We start from the raw sequence: 19,052 nt of genomic DNA, 5'->3' as shown, positions 1-19,052 counted from the left end.
TACAGTGAGAGCTCTGCTGAGGGTTCCCAGCCTGTCCTCCTGCTGGGGTCACACACACCCAGCCCACCGTCCCTCCCATTCCCTCAGCGGCTCTAGAGTCCTCTCTCCTGAGGGTCTTTAGCTGCCCTGTCCTGGCTGCCTGGCTGTCCTGAATGGATTCAAACTGTTTCCCTGTCACGGTCATTCCGATCTCGAGAAAAGCCTGAAGTTACACGGTGCAGACACCGTGAAGTGTCCCCACGAGCCCCCCTTCCCCTGGGTGGCGCTCAGCACAGCATCCACCTTGATTTTGCTCACAGCTCATGAAGACCTCAGGAAAGAGGGCTCCAGAGCTGTCGCAGGAAGGACCAGGATGATGGGACGAGTGTGTGCTGAGAGAGGAGCCTGAGGGGGACCCATGGCTATGCATGTTTCCCTATAATAATGCTTTCTATTTAAGCATTATTAATGCTTAAATAGAAATGACTAAGCAGTCGTTAAATATTGTGGCTTCTCCCTGTATCCAAGGCTTTTAGAGTAAATTTTTCTTCGGCTATTCCATCTTGTAAATGAAGAAAAATACACCTCATCCCTCTTGCCCTGGAGTACAAATCACTATCTTAGTCCATGTTGAAACAGAAGCAAGCCCTGCCAGCAGGCTCCCAGGATGCAATGGGAAACCCCACCCACCCTGCAGGGCTGAAGGCTGTGGCTTCTCTGAGCCTCCAAGGGCTCCAGGAGGAGTCTGAGTTCCCATGGTGCCATGTGCTGTTACACCCTGACCACTGGGGGGCAGTGCCGGGGCAGCGAGGCTGGGTCTCAGGACCTCTGGAGCCTGGGATCCCACATGGGGACAGGACACCTCCTGGGGCAGTGAGCAGAGACTGCGCCAGCAACGCCCATCCCCGGCCAGGTGGGGACAGAGCCCATCGCTCACGAGGGCTCGCAAGGGGCCCTGAGATCTGAGTGTCCTGGCTCCCTACACAAGAGACTCGGGACCCTGCACCCCTGCCGCCCAGGCCACAAACGCTGGAAGCAGTGGCCCAGGAGCAGAGGACTCAGACTGCAGCTCGGGGTCCCGGGAGTTGGAGAGAGCAAGAGCGAGGGCCCCAGCATCTGGCTGCACCTGCTCCTTCCCGTCTAACCTGGGCACCACAGGTGACCCCTCACTCAGCCTTGCCACCTAGAGGTTGTCACAAAGGGCACCAGTTTCCCTTCCCTATAGTTTCTGGGGCAAACACACAGAGTGAGCAATGACCCCCATAGCACTCTGTGAGGTGCATGATGGTCGCTCCTGTCCTCCAAGTCCCCGCATCCCAGACACACCTGGTGCCCTGCCAGGTGACCACACACACATCCCATCTGCTTCCCAACTCTCTTCCCTTCCTCCCTCCACTCGGCAAGGGCCCGGATCAGCTCCTGCCCCCCAACCCGGCTCCACAGGCCCAGACAGTGACCCAGCATGTTTTGGACGGGCAGTGTCTCCCTGCTTACCTCACATACACAGAGTGGTGTAACTCGGTCACCTTGTCATCTGGCAGGAGGTGGTTGATGGACACAAAGTCCCCCTGGAACTGCGGCTCAAGTAGGTCTACTCTGAGGTCACCCGAGCCAATATAGCTGCAAGCAGACCCAACACAGTGCCTAAGGGACCCTGACCCGCCTCCACCCATTCACGCTCCCGTCATGGGGCTGCAGCATCATGCTGGGGCCCTCATCCGCCCACCATCAGATCACACGCAGCTTAACAAGGTTCCAGCCCATGGTGGCCTGAAACAGTCTGCTTTCTGGTCCTGCACCACTGCCCTGCCTACCCAGCTCCCCCTGCCCTGGGTCACCATCCTCAGGACCCTTCCGGAGGCCCCAGGGGCCCACTTCCATGCCTGCAGCTGACCTGGCTTAAAGCAGGAGCCAGGAGTCACATGCAGAACTAGGAGTGGCATTGTCAGTAGCATCCAGTGGATGGCAAATACCCCAAAAGGAAGATTTGGGGGACCAAGACCTTCCTGGTGTGTCCAGAGAGAGGGAAGTACGGTGGGGGCAGCGACCCGGGGGGGCCCTAGGACCAGGAGAGTGTGGGAAGTGTCAAGATATAGGGTGAAAAAGGTTCGGCTTTGAAAACAGCAGCATCGAGGGCTTCGGCCAGACCAGGGGAGGATTCTGAGGGATCGTGGCAACCCGCCTTCACCTGACTGTTTAAATGGTCACCATATTTTTTGATTAGCCTGCGTATAAAGCAAAAATCAGGCTGGGCAGAGACAACAGATTGGGGACACTGCCCTGGGACCAGCTCTTAGAAAGGCGCCCAGAGTCCCAGCTCAGGCGGGAGGACCCTGTCCCCCACCAGCTGCGGTGGGGAGGCCAGGGCTGCCCGCTTGGCACAATGGGTGCCCAGGTCAATGAGCTGGTGCCCTGAGAACCAGAAGATGGGTGAAGGGGGGAGCCATTGCCTAGGAGGGAGGAGAGCAGAGGGCTCAGCAGGAAGCGGAAGTCCCTTCCGGGAAGCACTGGCCTGTGCTGCATGCTTGCATACACATATGTGAGTGTGTACATGTGAGTGTGCATGTGTGCACAATGTGAACTTTCTGCTCCTTGGCTCTGAGGAGCAGGGCAGTCGCGTTAAGACTGGAGTCCCAGCTGGTGTGTGCACTAGGGTGACTGCCATGGGGTGGGGAGGCCTCAGGGACACATGTGGGGACCTTCCAGAGTCCCCTGGCTTTGGACAAAGGCAGCCGAGCATGTGGCACATCAGCTCTGACAGCCGAGACTCTGACCACCTGTTGCTGGGCCGCCCAGGGTCATACATCCAAGGCCTCCGGGTCACTTCACTCTGTCCCCAGGCTGTCTGCTGAGGTGCTGAGGGTCAAGGGTGAAGAGCACGAAATCAAGGACCCCACAGAAACAGGGGAGCCCCAGAAAGGCCAGCAGAGAGGCGGGGCCTGCGTCTGGATGTCAATGTGTCACCCTAAATCCAGAAGTCACCCAGGCAATGCCAAACATGGGAGCAGAAAATCCAGGAAAGTGGTTCATCCAAGTATTGCCAAACAGCCTTTTGAACGACTGTGTTCTCACAGAATCCCAGGCTTTAAAAACCTGGTTCAAAATAGTTGTGGTGAACTCTGGAAGGCTGAGGCAGGAGAATGGCAGACTGGAGTCCGGTCTGGGTGTCTCAAAAGATAAGACATGGGACCAAGGAGTGTACCTCAGTATGAAGGCCCTGGGTTCAAGTTGTACAAGAGAACAAAAGAAAGAGAGAAAAGAACAAGACCTAGTTCTTTGGCCCTTCCGAGAAGCGTGACCCCCAGGACCACGACCACTATGCCCAGCCTCCTGCTGTGGCCTGAGACAAGTCCTGGCCTGGAAAGTCCTCGTGGACCCCAGTCAGGTCCCCTGGCCGGCCCGGACCTCGATTTCCCCTGTAGCAGGGCACTGGGCCAAAGACAGAGAAGCCACCCTGCTGGGTGCCCCAAGATCCCTGCTGCCCCAGGGTGGGGGCCAGAGCCCTGCGCTTACCTGGGAAAGCCCAGCTGGGCACAGGCCACACGAGCGTAGCCCCCCTTCCAGTCGTCGGTGCACATGGTCCTCCAGGCGGCTGCCACGAACACCTGGAGCACAGCGCTCTGGCCGCTCACCCGCACTGCACCAGGGCGACAGGACAGCAGGATGTCAGCGCATCCCCCGCCCCAGTTGCCCCTCGAAACAGCCCTCAGCCACATGGAGCACGGTGGAGCTCACTGTCTGCACCCGAGAGGCCTGGTCTCTGCCACATCCTCTCCCTCAGAGCTCCCTGCGCTCCAGCCCAGGGCCTCAGGGCCAAGTCCCCGTGGCTGAGGCCACACCATGACACAGGGGGAAGGCCGCCCCCTCCTGCCTCTGTGGAGAACGGCCACACTCACCACATCGGTACTCGTCCTCCCCGTCTTTGCAGTCAGACACCCCGTCGCAGCGCGCCGTCAGCTCGATACACTTAAGAGACGAACGGCACCTGTACTTCCCGGAGCAGTCAAAGTGGACTAAGACAGGGAGACAAGAAAGCCAGCAGGCAGCTTTCTCAGTGCACAGCCCTGGCTACTGTCCACCTGCCACATGGCGGGCAGTAAGCGTGCCCATGAATAATGAAACTGATTGAAATTGCATCCCTGGTGGCAGGGATCCCTCAGCTCGGTTTCTGTCCTGCATTCTGGTAGTGAAGCTGCTGTGCCCCACTTTGCTGTTGATGGGCCCTGGCCTGGGAGTTCCAGGGATTTTAGACTGTGGGGACACTCAAGGTCGAGCACGAAGTGACACAGCCAAGCGGGCACCCTCCCTGGGCTCTCTTGGGCCCCCTTTGTTTCCTGGGCACTGGGCTGGGGAGGAACTCTGTACAGGCCACGAGGCCAAGGTGGGCGAGCTAAGCACCTCTCGGCCCAGCTCTTTGAAGGAGAAAGTGAGAAACTGTCCCCACAAGCTCCCCGCCCACCCGGTAACCCACTTTCCCCAGAGCCGCCCGCCCACAGTGCCCTGCTCAGAAGTGAGGGAGCCTGGCATCCCATGAATGGGGACTTTGTCTCCTCCACCGGCCACCCAGCCCCACACAGCCCTGTTTCAGTGGCTAAGTGACATCATGTTTCCCCGCACAGGCTCCTCCGGGATGAAGCCCTGCACTGGCCGGGGAGGCTCCGCGGGTTTGAACCCGCCTGCCCCTCAGCGCCCACTAAGTGACGGACAGGACTCACCACCCAGGCCGATGGCCAGCGCTAGGATCAGCGCGATGATGCCCACGATGATGATGGGAAAAAACTTCAAAGGCAGCAGAGACAGGATCTGCGCGGCCACCGCGTCGGCATCTGGGCCCAGCAGGAGCCAGCATGCAAAGCAGAAACAGTGATTCTGAGGGACTTAAACCTGAACTCAGCCGCTCATCCACCCAGAATGGGGGTGCCTCGAGAAGGACCTGGCCTAGGCTGGGGGGTAGCATCTTGGGCTGAACAGTGTCCCCCAGAAAGATGCATCCCCCTGGTCCTACCTCTCAGGACTTCAAAAAGTCACAATATTTGGAGGGGCTTTCAGGAGGAGCCCTGGGATTGAGCCTCAGGACCTTTGCACTGAGCTTTAGCCCAGCCACATTGGGCTCAATCTTGCAATCCTCCTGCCTCAGCCTCCCAGATTTCTGGGATTCCAGGCATGTGCCATCATGCTCGAATAGGAAGAGCTTTATAAAGCAATGTAGGTGGGATGAGGCTGCAGGGGTGGCCCTAAGTCAGTGCACCTGTCACAGTTTTTGTTGTAAGCTATGAAAAATAACTATTTGCTATAGCCTAAGCACCGCTTGACTGTTTTGTAATGCGCCAACTTTGCTAAACCTTGTTGACCTGTAACTGAACCTCGTGGTTAAAATTTCCCAGGAATGTTTGTACATCCATGACAGGAGATCACCTCAAAACTTCCCCCAGAGTTGTAAATAACCTCGAACCTTCCAGAGCTGTAAATAACCTCGAAACATCCCCCCAGAGCTGCTTTTCCGTGTGGTCTCAGCTGTGTAACTATTGCCTGATGTCCCTCAAAAATAAATGTAACAAAGCAAATTCCATCAAACCCCTCCCAGTCAGGGCGCTAGTCTCCTAGTTGCTTCTAGGGACTAAGTCCTTGGCCAGCTAAAATAAACGCGCGGGTTTTTGTGCCCTAAGTTCTCTGGCGTCTTTTTGATTTTTGGACCCAATTTGGATTGATTTTGGCAGGTGGGCTGCCTCAGTTTTTAGAGGAGAAATTGGGACACAGATAGGCACACGTAGAGGGGAGCTGACGGAAAAGGACAGGAGAGACAGATGGTCATGTGAAGATGAAGACAGAGGACAGAGGGCCATGGCTACAGCCTGGGGACACCTAAGGCTGTCAGTGGATGACCAGAACCAGAAGGAGCCAGGAGACAAGCTCTACAGCTGTTGGGGGAAGCGAGGCCCGGCCACACTCAGGGTTCAGACTCATGTCTCTGGAACACAGAGAATAAAGCCCTCCTGTTTTAAATCTCTCGGCTGGTGGCACTTGATTCCAGCAGCCAGGGGACACTGGTCTCTGCCCCAAGACCCACGAGGTGGAGGCAGCCCGCCCACTGCTCACGAGGAAGTGAGCCTCAGGCCCCGCTGCTCACAGACTCAGTCAGGATGTGGAGGAAGAGAGGCAGGCACACCCGGCCAGGAAGGGAAGGCGCTGGCAGCTCCATTCTCTCGGGGCCAAGCCACAGCACACTGGGAGTCCCGTAGTCCTGGGAGGCACAGCCATGCTGAGGCTGCTATCATTAAAATCCAGGTGAGATCCTGAGCACAGAAGCACGTGCCTGCCATCCCAGCACTCAGGAGGCTGAGGCAGGCAGATCTTGATGCGTTTGAGGTCAACCTGGACTACATAGTGAGACCCTGACTCTAAAGTAGGCAAAGGGAACAGAGCCCCCCGCCCCATGGCCCTCAGTGACAGCTCAGATCTCCCTGCCTCTGCTCTCAGAAACCTCAGCTTTCCCCTCTCAATGCTGACAGGATCAAAATATGACAATCAGGGCCATCGGAGCTGCCTGAGACAGAGACGCTGAAGGAAGATGTGGAAAAGAAACAGAATGGGGAAGGAGAGAGGTGAGAGGGAAATGGGAGAGGAGAGAGAGAGACAGAGAGAAGAAATGGGGTCCAGCAGCTCAAAGACAGGAGAGCGCAATGGGGGTTCTCAGGAGGTCCGGACGAGCCCAGTGGTGTGTTCTGTGCCCAGAACAAGAGAGTCCCACAGATACACGCAGGACAGATGAACGCAGGATGAAGGGCGGAAGAATGGATGCAGGATGGACGGATGAGTGAGGAGGAGGACTCTCTCCCTGCCCAGAAATGAAGGAATCCCAACCAGACATCAGTCCGCTTCAGCCTCCCACGGACTCTGATCCTCACCCCCACTGCTGTCCAGAGAAGGCAAGCTGGGCCTCCCCCACTGAATGGCCACTAGGATGCAAACTGTGGCCAGCGAGCCCTGTGTCCACCTAGAAATGACAGCAGAAGCCTGAAACACAGATAAGATGTGTGACCCGGGAACTGCACTTCCGGGAATCCATTCTACAAGGTGTTGTGGATCAGTCACAAATTTCAGCCTACGAGACACTGAGGAGAGGGACATTTATAATGGGGAGAGCTAGAAAAGGGGCCCGGGGAAGTAAGAAAGAACCTGCACGCGTGGTAGACACTTACGGTGGACACTTATGGCTGCTTAACATGGTGTAGAACAGAGCGGACAGATCTCAGTCCTCTGCAAAGACTCAGAGGTCAGGACCTTGACATTTATGGGGTGTCTGACCTGTCCACCCACCTCTCTGTGGTCATGGCGTGAACCCAACAGGACACAGAATGAAAAAAAGCAGGAATGCATGTCCCAGTGAGGCTTTATCTATAAAAACAGGCTGAGGGCTAGACTGACTCATGGGCAGAGATTGAAAACTATCTAACTACTTAATGCCGTGGAAAATGAACTCGATACAGTACAGTTAAAAAAAAGAGCCTCAGAAGGCAAATGTGTGGAAAAGAAAAGCAAGAAATGTAATAATAAGGGGTAACAGGGTACTTTCTGAGTCATGTACAAATGTAATTCTTAAAAACCTTTTTGGTGATCTGCGTATTATCTAAATTTCTGCTGCTTTATTTAAACAGGAAAGGCTTAAAAACACGTTGGTTCTGAGGAGGACAGAGAAACAGGAAAGGGACTTAAAAGAAGAAATGTATCAGTTCTCCACAAGGAACATGGACATTCCGTACTGCAGACTTGGACTCATAAAATAAACACGTGAGAACCAAAACATGTGACCCTTCGCAGTCCTAGGAATTAATCATAAATAACCATCAAAAATCACAAGGCAGGGGTGCGTATAGCACTCTCATATATCACAAACCGTTCGAGAGTGTCACAGGTTCACTGATCAGATGGCAACACAGGCTACACATCTGGGTGATCAAAGTTCCAGCACCACGCGGACCCTTAGAGAAGCCAGGCAGCCTGCAGGAAGACACCTGTCCCCCTGTGCTGTGTGTGAGTCCGTACTTAGGGGCAGAGGCAGGTCTCAAAACCAGGTGACACCTGGGTCTGTAGATTACAGGGCTTTTCTTCTTCCCTTTACTTTTATGCTAATTTTGAGGCACATTTTAAAATCCTGTCTCTCTTCACTGGCTGAACCCTCTCCCCTACGCTGTCGTCATCTGTCCCTCCGCCATGTTAGTTGTCCAGCTGGCTGTCATTCTTTAACTTCCGAAACTCAGCCAGGGCTTCCCATGTTGCCTGCTCCCAGCCCTACTTCCAGGACCAGTAAGCCCCGAGCTCCTGGACACATCCAGCCCAGCAGGGCAGACACTGCAGGGTCTGATCTTCACCACCCAGCCACAGCTCATTTGCAAAAGCAGCTTCTGCCTCTGGTTGCTGAGAGCAGCTGTCAGGTGCTGTCAGATTTTAATCCAGACTCTGAGCCTTTTGGGGATGTGCAGACAGCTTGTTTTAGGGTTTCAGAGAGGGTTGGCAGCCTCTGCTTCTCAGGATTCCCTGAGATTTCCTGGCCAAGATCTGTCCTCCTCCAGGATGGACCAGGGCCACCAATGTCTGAAAACCCCCAACCACAGAGTAAAATATCTGTCTCTAGAGAGTCAGCCAGCAGCTAGGCAAAATCACCCCCTTGTCTCTCTGGGATTCTAAAAACTGAAGACAGTAGGTGTCCAGCCTTGAGGTGACGGTGCACAGAGAGGACCCCTCCACCCTGTTCCCTCAGCCATATCTGTCACCTACACAGCGGGCAGATGTCACAAGGCCCCACTGGACGCCACCTACCTGGTGCCATAGGACTAATTTTCAAGTCGTCGAGGCCAAACAGTGACCGGAAAGAGAAGGGCGCCTCAGCAGCAGGTGGGTCATTCTCCCCCATGGTGACGATCTCAGGGCCTCTGAGACCGGGCTCTGCCTCCACCTCCACCTCCTGCCCAGGAAGAACAGAGCAGAGCGTGCCGGCATCACCCACAAATCTGTCGTATTTTAAATCTTTCAGGTCCACACAAAGGGACTCAGGACCAGTTCATCAAAAAGGCATCTCCCCCTCTGAACCAAAAAGCTTCTAGGATTAGCAAGACTATAAACTTAATCCCCCAAAGGACTGCGTTTCCATGGTCCATTTAACCAATCTTAAAATCAAACGGCACCTTCAAAGAAAAGCCCTTTAACCACTCAGAAGCAACTGTCATTCTTTGGAACATAAGAGACCTTCTAAGCCCTAGCCGTGTAGGCACAATTCTTTGTGCCATCATGGGTCTGTCTACCTCAAAGGTAAGCAGTGTCCATACTCACGTAATGCTGGGCCCCTAGATGTGCCTGGCCCTGGGGAAGGGACCCTTAGCTGTGGCATTAGCAGCACCCCATGGACACGGCCTCTCCCTGCCTGACCTAATTAAGGATGGAAGTGTCCAGGCCTTGGGACCGGGCCTCCCCACATAGTTGAGTGAGGAGTGGCTGGAAGCTGAAGCTCATGCCAAGGCCATTGCGGGACTCAATTTCCATCAGAAACTGGAGCTCAGATTCCACCTGCGGAAGGCCAAGGAGCTGAGGAGCCTGCTGTGGTCATTCTAGGCTCCTGGGAGGGGCTGGGGGCAGTGAGAGTGCAGGGCTCCTGGGCAAGTCCTGGTCACTCTCTGGGTACCGCGCCTGTCCCTGGGCACCTGCGTCCCCAGGGCTGAGTCTGCTGAGCCCCTAGGGGCTGGCAAACCCTGGCCCTCAGGTCTGCTCTGATTTCTCTCCTGGCTGCTGTTACCACTCACAAAACACAGAGAAGCATGGGCCGCTTAAAGGAACTTTGCTTCCCAAGGTCTGCTTAGAACTGACCAAGAGTCATTTAAACACTGCCTCTTGGCCTTCCCTCCCAAGCGCTGCTTTAGGGCGCCATCGGAACACAGCCCGCTGGCAGCAGTGTTCCCTGCCCGGCCCTACCGGCCTCTGGCTAATCGGGCGGTTCATCTCTATAGCAAGAGTAAGAACCCACAGACAAACACTTCCCAAAAGACGCCACCGCGAGAGCAGCACCCGCAGGGAGGGAGGCACCTCTTGGTGCCTCTGTCCTCAGCCCACATCGCTCACCGTGTCTGCAGCCGCCATGGTCGGAAGCAGCAGGAATTTCCTTGTTCATGGTAAAAGCCGGAGAGGCAGGCAGCAGCTGCCAGCGGCGAGTCCAGCGGGAGGCCTCTCACCGAGTCACTGGGCCTTGTCACCGTGGGCATCGTATCGCGGCCAATGGTGTTGTGGCAGCCTCTGTGTAACCCAAGCCCTGGTGGTTATCAGGTGGCCCAGGAGGATCGGCTGTGGGGACAGGAGGGGACCGTTTCCCCCGGGAGGGAGCCTTGCAGAAGCTCTGCAGAGGAGAGTTGTGGCATGGGAACAGGTGGCCACCGAGGGGACAGAGACCCTTGAGGGTGGGGTTCTGTCTCCGGGTGACTGAGTGCAGTAGCTCCTGTAGCTGCCTAAGGACAGGGGACCAGGCGGGGTGCTTGTCACTGAGCACTGTGCAAGGAGGATGTGCTCTGGTCCCCCCGGGCAATGGCTCCGGCCAGGGAGGACAGGAGCAGACTTGGATGGCTCAGTGGGGAGCCCCTGCCTCCACCATCCACCAAGAGCCAGACCCAGAGAGCATAGACAGAGCCTGACGGGAACTCGCAGGCAGTCTGGGCCAACCAGGCAAGGAAGGCTTGGGGGTGACAGCAAGACCTGGGGAGCTAGGGTGTGGAGCTGGAGCAGCCCTCTGGAAAGGGGAGGCCTTGGCGATAGGAAAAACAGTGTTCTAGGCACTGGAGGATGGCTGCCCATGGCAGAGAGCGTCAGCTCCAAGGTGGGGAAAAGGATGCACTGTGTGCGTCTCAGGCCCCTCAGGGCCATGCCAGGACAGAGTGGAGATGGGGATGCCAGGAAGACACCCAGGTCACGGAGGCCGGGACGTCAGAAGGGCTTTCCTTGAGATGGTGCCACGGAGGACTGGAGCCGGTGAAAGGCAGCCAGAGCAACAGGGACCCATGTGTCCCGGCAGGGCTGCTGCAGGGCAGGGTGGTGCCAGAGGGCAGGACCTGCCAGGCAGAGGAGAGCTGAGGAGACAGTGGGGGCGGGGCAAGCCCAGAGCACCTGGCCAGGAGCAAGGGAGAGACCAGGTTGTCTCCAGGGGCCCGACCCCCTCCACTTCCAACCAGGGAAGACACACCAGGGCTTGGGTGTGTGCAGTCCTCTGAATGTGGACATGCCAGCCTGAGACGGACCTCTGCCCCCAGACAGGGACAAGAGGGAAGCACCGTGAGTCCTTTACTTTGAACTGTGCACTGGAGGTGATGAGAAACCCAGGGAACAGTGTGGGCTGTCCCCTCATCCTGAGCCCCAGGGCCCAGCACCACCATGACCGTGCAATGTGGATGGTACACCCAGGGGAGCTGGCCACTACAGATCATCAATAGCCACCATGAGGTCTTATCAACAGGGGTGTTGGACAAGGGGCCCAGGGTCAAACAGGTCTCCCAGGGATGGTCGTGCAGGTGGCAGGACACCTTCCCTGTAAAATGCCACTGGGAAAGTCTCCTACAGACCAATTCCCTCCAGGTCAGGAGAGAACATTCCAGAATCAGAGACGTGACCACGTCTGGGGCTGGCACACTCAGAAGAGGAGGCCTCCCATCCTGATGTCCCCTGGGCAGGAAAGCGTGGACACTCCCCGCCTGAGGCCCAGGAGCCTTTTGCGCTGCTGGCCCTGAAGCAGGGAGAAGAAGGTGGGCGTTTCCTGGCGGGCACAGGCAGCACAGTTCCTGCTTTAAGCCAAGGCATGGGAACATGTGAACCAGTAGTGTGTGTGCCAGGCCCAGTGCTCTCAGAGCTGCTGGTGATTTATCAGAGAAAGGCAGATTAAACAGAGGCACTCAGTCGGCCCCACATCCATTTCTCTCTTGTGGGCAATGAGCTCTGTCTATTTCTAGACTTTCAAATTCTAGATAAATTGTTTGATCATGAAATTACCACATCTCTGAATCCCTCAGAGAGAAAGGACCATGGGCCTGGGGACCCCACGAGATGCAGGCCAGGGAAGGCAGAGGCTGCCACTCCAGCTGATGTGTGGTGTCTAGAAAAGAAGGAGAGAGAGAAACAAATGCACAGGGAGATTGGTGGGACCAGGACAGGGGTGAGAGGAGGTGGGAGGTGCAGATGGAGGGGTGCAGAGCTGCAGAGATGCGCAGTGCTGAGTCCGGTGGTCACATCGCGAGAGCCACAGGGCTGGACTCCCAAGAGGGCACTCGGGTACCAGGACGGAAGGTGGTTACTCGGGACGTCAGTTTGAGTGTCAGTCACCGTGGATGATTTTTCACCAAAGCAGCAGGCTGGGAGTGCAAGGGCACAGCTCAGGGCAGAGCAGACTGGCGGCGGGGTCGGGTGTCAGGGGTTCACCCCAAGGGGGTACAATTAAAGGGAAAAAGATAGTACAGAAAACACAGCAGACACACCGGGATGGTAAAATGCTGAAACCTTTTCCTCTCAGATGGAGATAATACATGAAGAGGCCCTAGATTCATTGTTTAACATCTTATTTGTGGCCCAAAGTAGCTCAATAAAGAGGAAAAGGAAAAAAATAGAAAAGAAGGGGAAAGGAAGGGAGGGAAATGACATTTTGTGACCAAAGGGTCAGTCTCAAGCAAGCAGGTTGATTTAAACACCACACAAAAAATCCGCTGTTGCCTTTTTTGGAGCTATAATGGCAAAGAGTATATAAAGTTCAGAAAGACTAGAAAGAGGTAAACTGTAGTTATTTAGAGACAGAACACATGAAAATCCATAAGAACCTCTAAAATTTTTAAATCAATAGGCGGGTTTAGAATTAATAAATGAGATCAGTATAAAATTGTATTTCTATTGCCAGCAACAAACAAATGAAAACAGAAATTGCTTAATAATACCATTTATAGTAACATCAAAAGTATAAGGGAACATCCTGAAAACTACAAAAAGCTACTAAGAGGCACATTCATGGGAAGAAAGACCAGTTAAAATGCTGGTCCTCCCCACACTGATCTACAGATTCCGCGTAATTCCAAACAAAATCCCAGCAACACTTTTGGTTTGGCAGAAAATAACATATTACCTTTTGTGGTCCTCAACTTTCCTTTCATTTCTTTTTTTAAAATATCAACTTTGCTGAGGTCTAATTGGCACACTATAAATGTGCCCATTCTGACATCTAGGTTAGTCCTCTGTGCCCATCCATATAACTACCACTGCGCATGCCAGGGAATCTCCAGGGAATCTACCTCCATCAACCTTGTTATGCCACGCTAACTTCAGGCGACGACCAATCTGCTCTTGGTTGCTGTAGATTGGGTTGATCTCTTCTAGAATTTCATTGAAATGGATCACAGAAGGTAGCAGGATGGATTTTGTGGTGATCCGCACTCAGCAAAATACTCTTTTGTGTCTATGCACACTGCTGTATGAAAAACTACGTGTCCTTTCCATGAGCAAGCAAGAACAGCTCTATTGGCTAAATATTCCACACTGTGTGTACCCATCCACTGTGTGTACCCATCCACCCATCCTGTGCTTTCTTTAGGAACAATTAGGAACAAAACAGCAAGTAGCATCCAGGGACAAATCTCTGCGTATGGACATATATTTTTATGTGTGCCTGGTTAGAAGCTCAAAGTAGAACTGATCGTATAGCAAATGCATTGACCTTCAGAGAAAACTATGGAAGTGTTTTTCGGAAGTAAGCGGATGATGTACAATCCTACCAGCAATGTCAGAGAGTCTCGATTATCCGGCCACCTTGTCCAAACCTGGTGTGGTCCACTGTGACGGTTAATCCTGGTGAATCTTCACAGGCTCGAGAGATGACTAGATTGGCAGGGCAGTGTGGCCCCTCTTCTCAGACTCTTCCCCTTTGCCCTGCTTTCTGGTTACCAAGAGTTGAGCACCGTGAAGTTTCTGCCTCTGAGCCAGCTGCCCATGGACTGAACCAGTGAAACCATGAGCCGAAATAAACCACTGACCTTCTCATGAAGAGCTGACTGGTGTGCCAGTCTTTCCAACTTCAGCTTGCAGTCTAGGCAGTGCTCTGTGAAGCCATATGTGTCAGCATTTCCTCCCCAAGAACAACGGCATTGAGTCTCCCTGCCCGGTCATGTATCTGCCTTTGCCAAGGGTCTGTTTAGATATACTGCTCATTTTTAGACTGACATGTCTTATTGACTATAGGAATATATTTCATACATTGATGTGTGTAATATTTTGGGTACAAGTCCACACCCGTTACATGTGTGGTGACACCCTCTCCCAGTCGGTGCCTTGCCTTTTGGGGTTTTTTATGGTGTCTTTTAAGGGGGCAGAAGTTGACAATTTTGATGACATCCATGTTATCAGCCTCCAGTTTACGACCTCTCATGGATCATGCTTTTTATATCCTAAGAAAAGTTTGCAAACTCCAACATACCAAGTCTTTTCTCCCAGGTTTCCTTCTAGAAGTCTCCTAGTTTGGGCCAGGGGTACAGCTCAGCAGCACAGCACCCGCCTGGCAAAGGCGAGGTCCTGAATTTGATTCCCAGTACCAAAAATAGGGCTCATAGTTTTAGATTCACATGTGAGCCCACCATGCATTTCAAGTTCACCTCTGTGCATGCTATGAAGTGGGAGTTGAGGGGCACCCCATGTGGACGTGCCATTCCCAGCACCATTATCCTGCTCCCTCTTGGAAGTACGTCAGCACCTTGTTGGAAATCACGGGGCCATGAGTGTAGGTGTTTTCAAATCTCCACTACACACAGCAACGACCTGATTCTTAAATGGATGGGGAAGAGCAGCAGGTCTAGAGGACTCAAGACAATCCCGAAGGAGACAAAAGTCAGCGAGCTTAGCACGACTGTGCAGAACGAGCACCAAACCTGACAGAAGGAACAAGACACAGAACAGAGCCAGAAACAGTCTTATGATTTACAATAAATATTTGTGATAAATATTCTACTCTGGGCAAATAATAGAGTTGTCAATGGGAAAAATGAGTGAAACCTGATCCCTACCTCACACTGCACATGAAATTAATTCAAATGAATCATAGCGCTAAGTGTGAAAGGTAAAAGTAATAAAGCTTCCAGAACAGTACACAGGAGACCGTTTTTATCAAAGCGAGTAAACAGGATGCAGAACCCAATAACCAGAGGTCCCACAAATTGATAAGAAAAAGCAAGTCACCCCATGAAAAAAACAAAACAGCAGATGCTATGAACAAGCACTTCCCCAGAGATACTCAAATGGCCAAGGAATCCACGAAAGGGTCTCAGAATCCTTATCCAACCCAGAGACAGGAGTCACAACCCCAGTGAGGACCACCACTCCCCCGGCAGGATGGCTAATGTTTAAGAGGCTGACAATCCCAAGTGCACACACGGCAGCAGAGCAGCCAAACTCTCATTATCTGCTGGTGAGAAGATAAACTGTCCCATCTGCCCCAGGGCACAGCAGCCAAGAGATGGGAAGAGGCCTGTGCTAGACTGGTCTAATTAACACTACGCGCACTGATGGCGAGCTCGCTACAGTCACAGGCAGCGACACTGATTTCACAAGGAAACTAGTCATGCACGCACAGCTGATGGCCCCTGCGCTGGTGGAGGGCTCCAGGAGAGGGCTAGGGGTCCCAGGAAAATTCCAGAGCAGGGTCTCTCCATCCTGCACCAGACACCAGGAGCCAGGTTACTCTTGGTTTTGCAGACTTTGCTGTCCACATCCTGGCCTCTCCCTGTGACACCTCTCCTCCCACAGTCATGACCACCTCGAGTGTCTCCCAAGGCACCCCAGGGCAGGTGTTCAAAACTCCCCCAGCTGCAGTCCCTGGGAGACCAGGGAGTGTGTGCTCACTGCATGGAAATTGCTGAAGTCGAAGTGATTCTTCGACTTTTGGCATGTTCAAATTTAAATAAATGTTTAAAAATCAAAAACAAATCAGTGAATAACTGAATGGCCAGAAAGATTTCAGGACAAGCAGGGCCAGTGGATGTGGGGTAGTTTAATGTCTAACATGCAGACATGGGGACTAGGGCCAGGGTCACTGAGGGCAGGTGGCCCCTGGGGCCCCAGACAAAAGCCCGGCCTGACTTCTACTCCCTGGTCCTCGGCTCACCCCTTCACGTGCCCCGCTGGGGTGGGCAGACCCCAGCACCTTGCAGAGAGGGCACGAGGACTAGCGCCCCTACAAACAGGATATTGGTTGTGTCAGAGACATCAAAAAGGCTTGAGGTTTTGCTTTTCAGCCCTGTCTCCTCCCCTCCGCCCCAGCTCTGCTTTATCTGTAGGCGCCTGGCGCAGCCCAGGGCAGGAAGAGATGGCAGCAGGGGAGACGCAGCTCTACGCCAAGGTCAGCAACAAGCTCAAGGGCCACAGCACCCCCTCGCTGCTGGACCCGCTCCTGGCCCTGGGCTTCCCAGCGCACACCGCGTGAGTACAGGCAGCTGGGACCCTGGGCATCTGGGCCAGCCCTTTAGCGGTGGAAGTGGGTGGGCTGGCGCTGGTGCCGGGTGAAGGAGTTCTTAGCAGAAGCCCCCTCTGCTCTTTCACCCCGAGCGACCTTAGCAGCTGAAGCAGCAGCCCTGCTGGCCGACTAACAGGAGACCTTGACAGTCACACACATTAGAAGCCACATGTCACCCTGGTTGCCCCCATTTCTAGGGCTTTGGAGGAAGTTGGGGCCTGTGGCGACCTCTTGTACAGCTAAGTGGCTCTGAAGGTGACATTTCAAGGTGGCTAAGTGGCTCTGAAGGTGACATCTCCAACCCCAGGTGTGTTTTTGATGCCAGGCCCACGGAAAGAACCCTTGGGCCAGGTTTCTGAACCACACAGGGAAAGCCACCTGTCCCTGGGGAAAACACCGCATCATTGGAAGCACAAAGCACGACAGTTAGGAAATGACAGGAGTGAGCTGGGTGTGGTGAGCCCTCCACTCCCAAGGCTCAGAGTCTCTGGAACCCAAGGATTTGAGACCAGCCTGGGCAACATACTGAGACCCTTTGGGAAGAAAAGGGAGAGAGGGGACACGTCAGGAATAAACTCAAGGCACCCCAGGGCTAGGGGAGGTGCTCTCCATTCCTTGGCACTTGGAAGCAAACCTCGAACGCTGGAGGAAGCAGCCTGGGGCCAGAGGCCCTTGCTTCCCCCACAGATCGGTGCTTTGGTGTCACCATGATGTAGGCGACAGCTGAGCACCCAGCAAGCGGGAAGTGGAGTCAGGTGCATGCAGGGGGCCACGCCGAGCTATGCCCTCGGTTCTGGACAAAGACGCCGAGGTCTAGGAACAGCAGTGGGTGGCCAGGGCAGCCTCAAGCTGGCTCCCGGTGCCACCAAATCCCTCTCACACTCAGCACCCAAGACAAGCTGGCCCCAAGATCCCTCTCATTTATACAGTGCACACACGTGGGCATGGAAAGGCGGGCCTTGCACGGCCCCACCGGGGGCCTCTCTGCCCAAACCTCTCCAGCAGGCCGCATCCCCGTCGGGGTCCAGCAGACAGCAGCAGGCCCCATACACTCAGTCAGCTTAGTCTGGCTCAGCTAAATCCAGCTCAGTGAACTCACACCTGGCACAGCAATGCCAGAAAGCCAGGGGACATCGGAGGCTGGGGACCCACCTGCAGGGAGCCCCCAGGGAAGCCCCGGAGCCACAAGGGGCAGGTGGAGCACATGCTTCTCCCTGACCCCCCCCCCCACGTCTCTGCAGGCTGAAGGCGCTGGCAGCCACTGGGAGAAAGACCGTGGAGGAGGCCTCCAGCTGGTGAGTGTGGTGCAGTGGCCCTGGGGAGGACTGGGCTATGCTGGGGGCTCTGCTCCCGGGGACCCCAGAAGGGGCCCAGGACCCCCTGGTGAGGACAGAGAAGCAACAAGAGTGAGATGAGATAATCTGCCAGTACCCAGCACCCGGCACAGGGAGCACAGCGCTGCTGTGAGATGGAGTGAAAAGCCTTCGGATTTCCACTTGGGGAAATCTGACTCAGGGCTCAGCGGTGAAGCCTGTGCCCAGCATGGGTGAGCTCCTGAGTTTGATCTCCTGCACCCTGCAAAAATCTGACTTAATTCAAACCTGACTCCCACAGAAACACTCAGTTTTCTTCGATACCTCCATTCTTCAATGCCTCAATACAGAGCATCCATTATGGCCACATGAAAAAAGAAAGGGCCGGGCCAGGCACCGTGGCCCACACTGGAATCCCAGCACCAGGGGAGGCTGAGGCAGGAGGACTGCAAGATTGAGCCCAGCTGGGACAAGTAGTAATTCAGCAAGATCCTATCACAAAATAAAATAACCCCAAAAACAAGGGGTGTAACTCAGTGGGAAGGCCCTGGGTTCAACCCCCATGAAAGAAAGGAGGAAAGAATAGAGAAAAAAGGAAAGTAAGGAAAGATCATCCCGCTCTCAGATCCCTTCCACTCACTGATGGTCCTATGCCCAGGAGCTCACACGGTAAAACTGGAGAGCGCCAGGTGGGCGGATGGGCCAGGCTTGTGCCACTGTTTCTTTCTGTGTGTGTGTGTGTGTGTGTGTGTGTGTGTGTGTGTGTGTGTGTTTCATTTTTATCGGTACCAGGGGTGCCACTGTTTCTTGCTCTGAGAGCCCTGAGGGGACTCTCCCCGGGAACTTCCCGCTCGGATGGAGACACCGTCACTGAGAAAGGGCTAGGTCCACAAGGTAGTGGTGTCTTCCCCGCCCATGCAGGCTGGAGAGACTGACAGGGATCACAAGGATGAGGGCCATAGCCAGTCCCCACCGGCTCAGTGTCTGCCTCTGGACCACAGGGCCAGGGTGAGGCAGTGACACTCCGGGGGCACTGGGCCACCCAGGGCCCTCTTTGCCAATCCAACTCGACACCAGCCCCAAGTCAAAATTCATGGAGCTGTGAGGAACTGGGTCCCCAGACTCCACCCAGGGACACACACGCTACCATCCCATGAGGTCTGCGGGCACACATGCATGCCAGCGTGTTCCCGGAACACAGAGGGCAAGAGGAGACAGGCATAGACATCTTGGCTGCAGCACTGGGAATCTTT

General features: G+C 54.5%; 2 protein-coding genes across 2 annotated transcripts in view; one reads left to right on the top strand and one right to left on the bottom strand.

The window, feature by feature from the left end:
* Tmprss3 (transmembrane serine protease 3) overlaps positions 1-10,191 on the bottom strand; it is a 28,412-nt gene extending 18,221 nt beyond the window's left edge. Inside the window, exons 1-6 of the mRNA XM_013146076.3 lie at positions 10,090-10,191; positions 8,797-8,941; positions 4,695-4,805; positions 3,876-3,992; positions 3,493-3,616; positions 1,474-1,599 (exon numbers count right to left, since the gene is read on the bottom strand). Coding sequence (XP_013001530.3) covers positions 1,474-1,599; positions 3,493-3,616; positions 3,876-3,992; positions 4,695-4,805; positions 8,797-8,941; positions 10,090-10,107 — 641 coding nt within the window. The 5' untranslated portion in view covers positions 10,108-10,191. The remainder of the gene's footprint in view (positions 1-1,473; positions 1,600-3,492; positions 3,617-3,875; positions 3,993-4,694; positions 4,806-8,796; positions 8,942-10,089) is intronic.
* Positions 10,192-16,305: 6,114 nt separating this feature from the next.
* The window catches only part of Ubash3a (ubiquitin associated and SH3 domain containing A), a 29,903-nt gene continuing 27,156 nt past the window's right edge, over positions 16,306-19,052 (top strand). Inside the window, exons 1-2 of the mRNA XM_003463961.3 lie at positions 16,306-16,452; positions 17,728-17,781. Of these exons, the coding sequence (XP_003464009.1) occupies positions 16,340-16,452; positions 17,728-17,781 (167 nt within the window). The 5' untranslated portion in view covers positions 16,306-16,339. The remainder of the gene's footprint in view (positions 16,453-17,727; positions 17,782-19,052) is intronic.

The sequence above is a fragment of the Cavia porcellus genome, unplaced genomic scaffold (assembly GCF_034190915.1).
Source record: "Cavia porcellus strain 051 isolate PalLab524CR breed Dunkin Hartley unplaced genomic scaffold, mCavPor4.1 scaffold_15, whole genome shotgun sequence".
Taxonomy (NCBI): Eukaryota; Metazoa; Chordata; class Mammalia; order Rodentia; family Caviidae; genus Cavia; species Cavia porcellus.
Note: the sequence above shows the minus strand (reverse complement) of the source record. Positions and strands in the feature narration are given on the sequence as shown.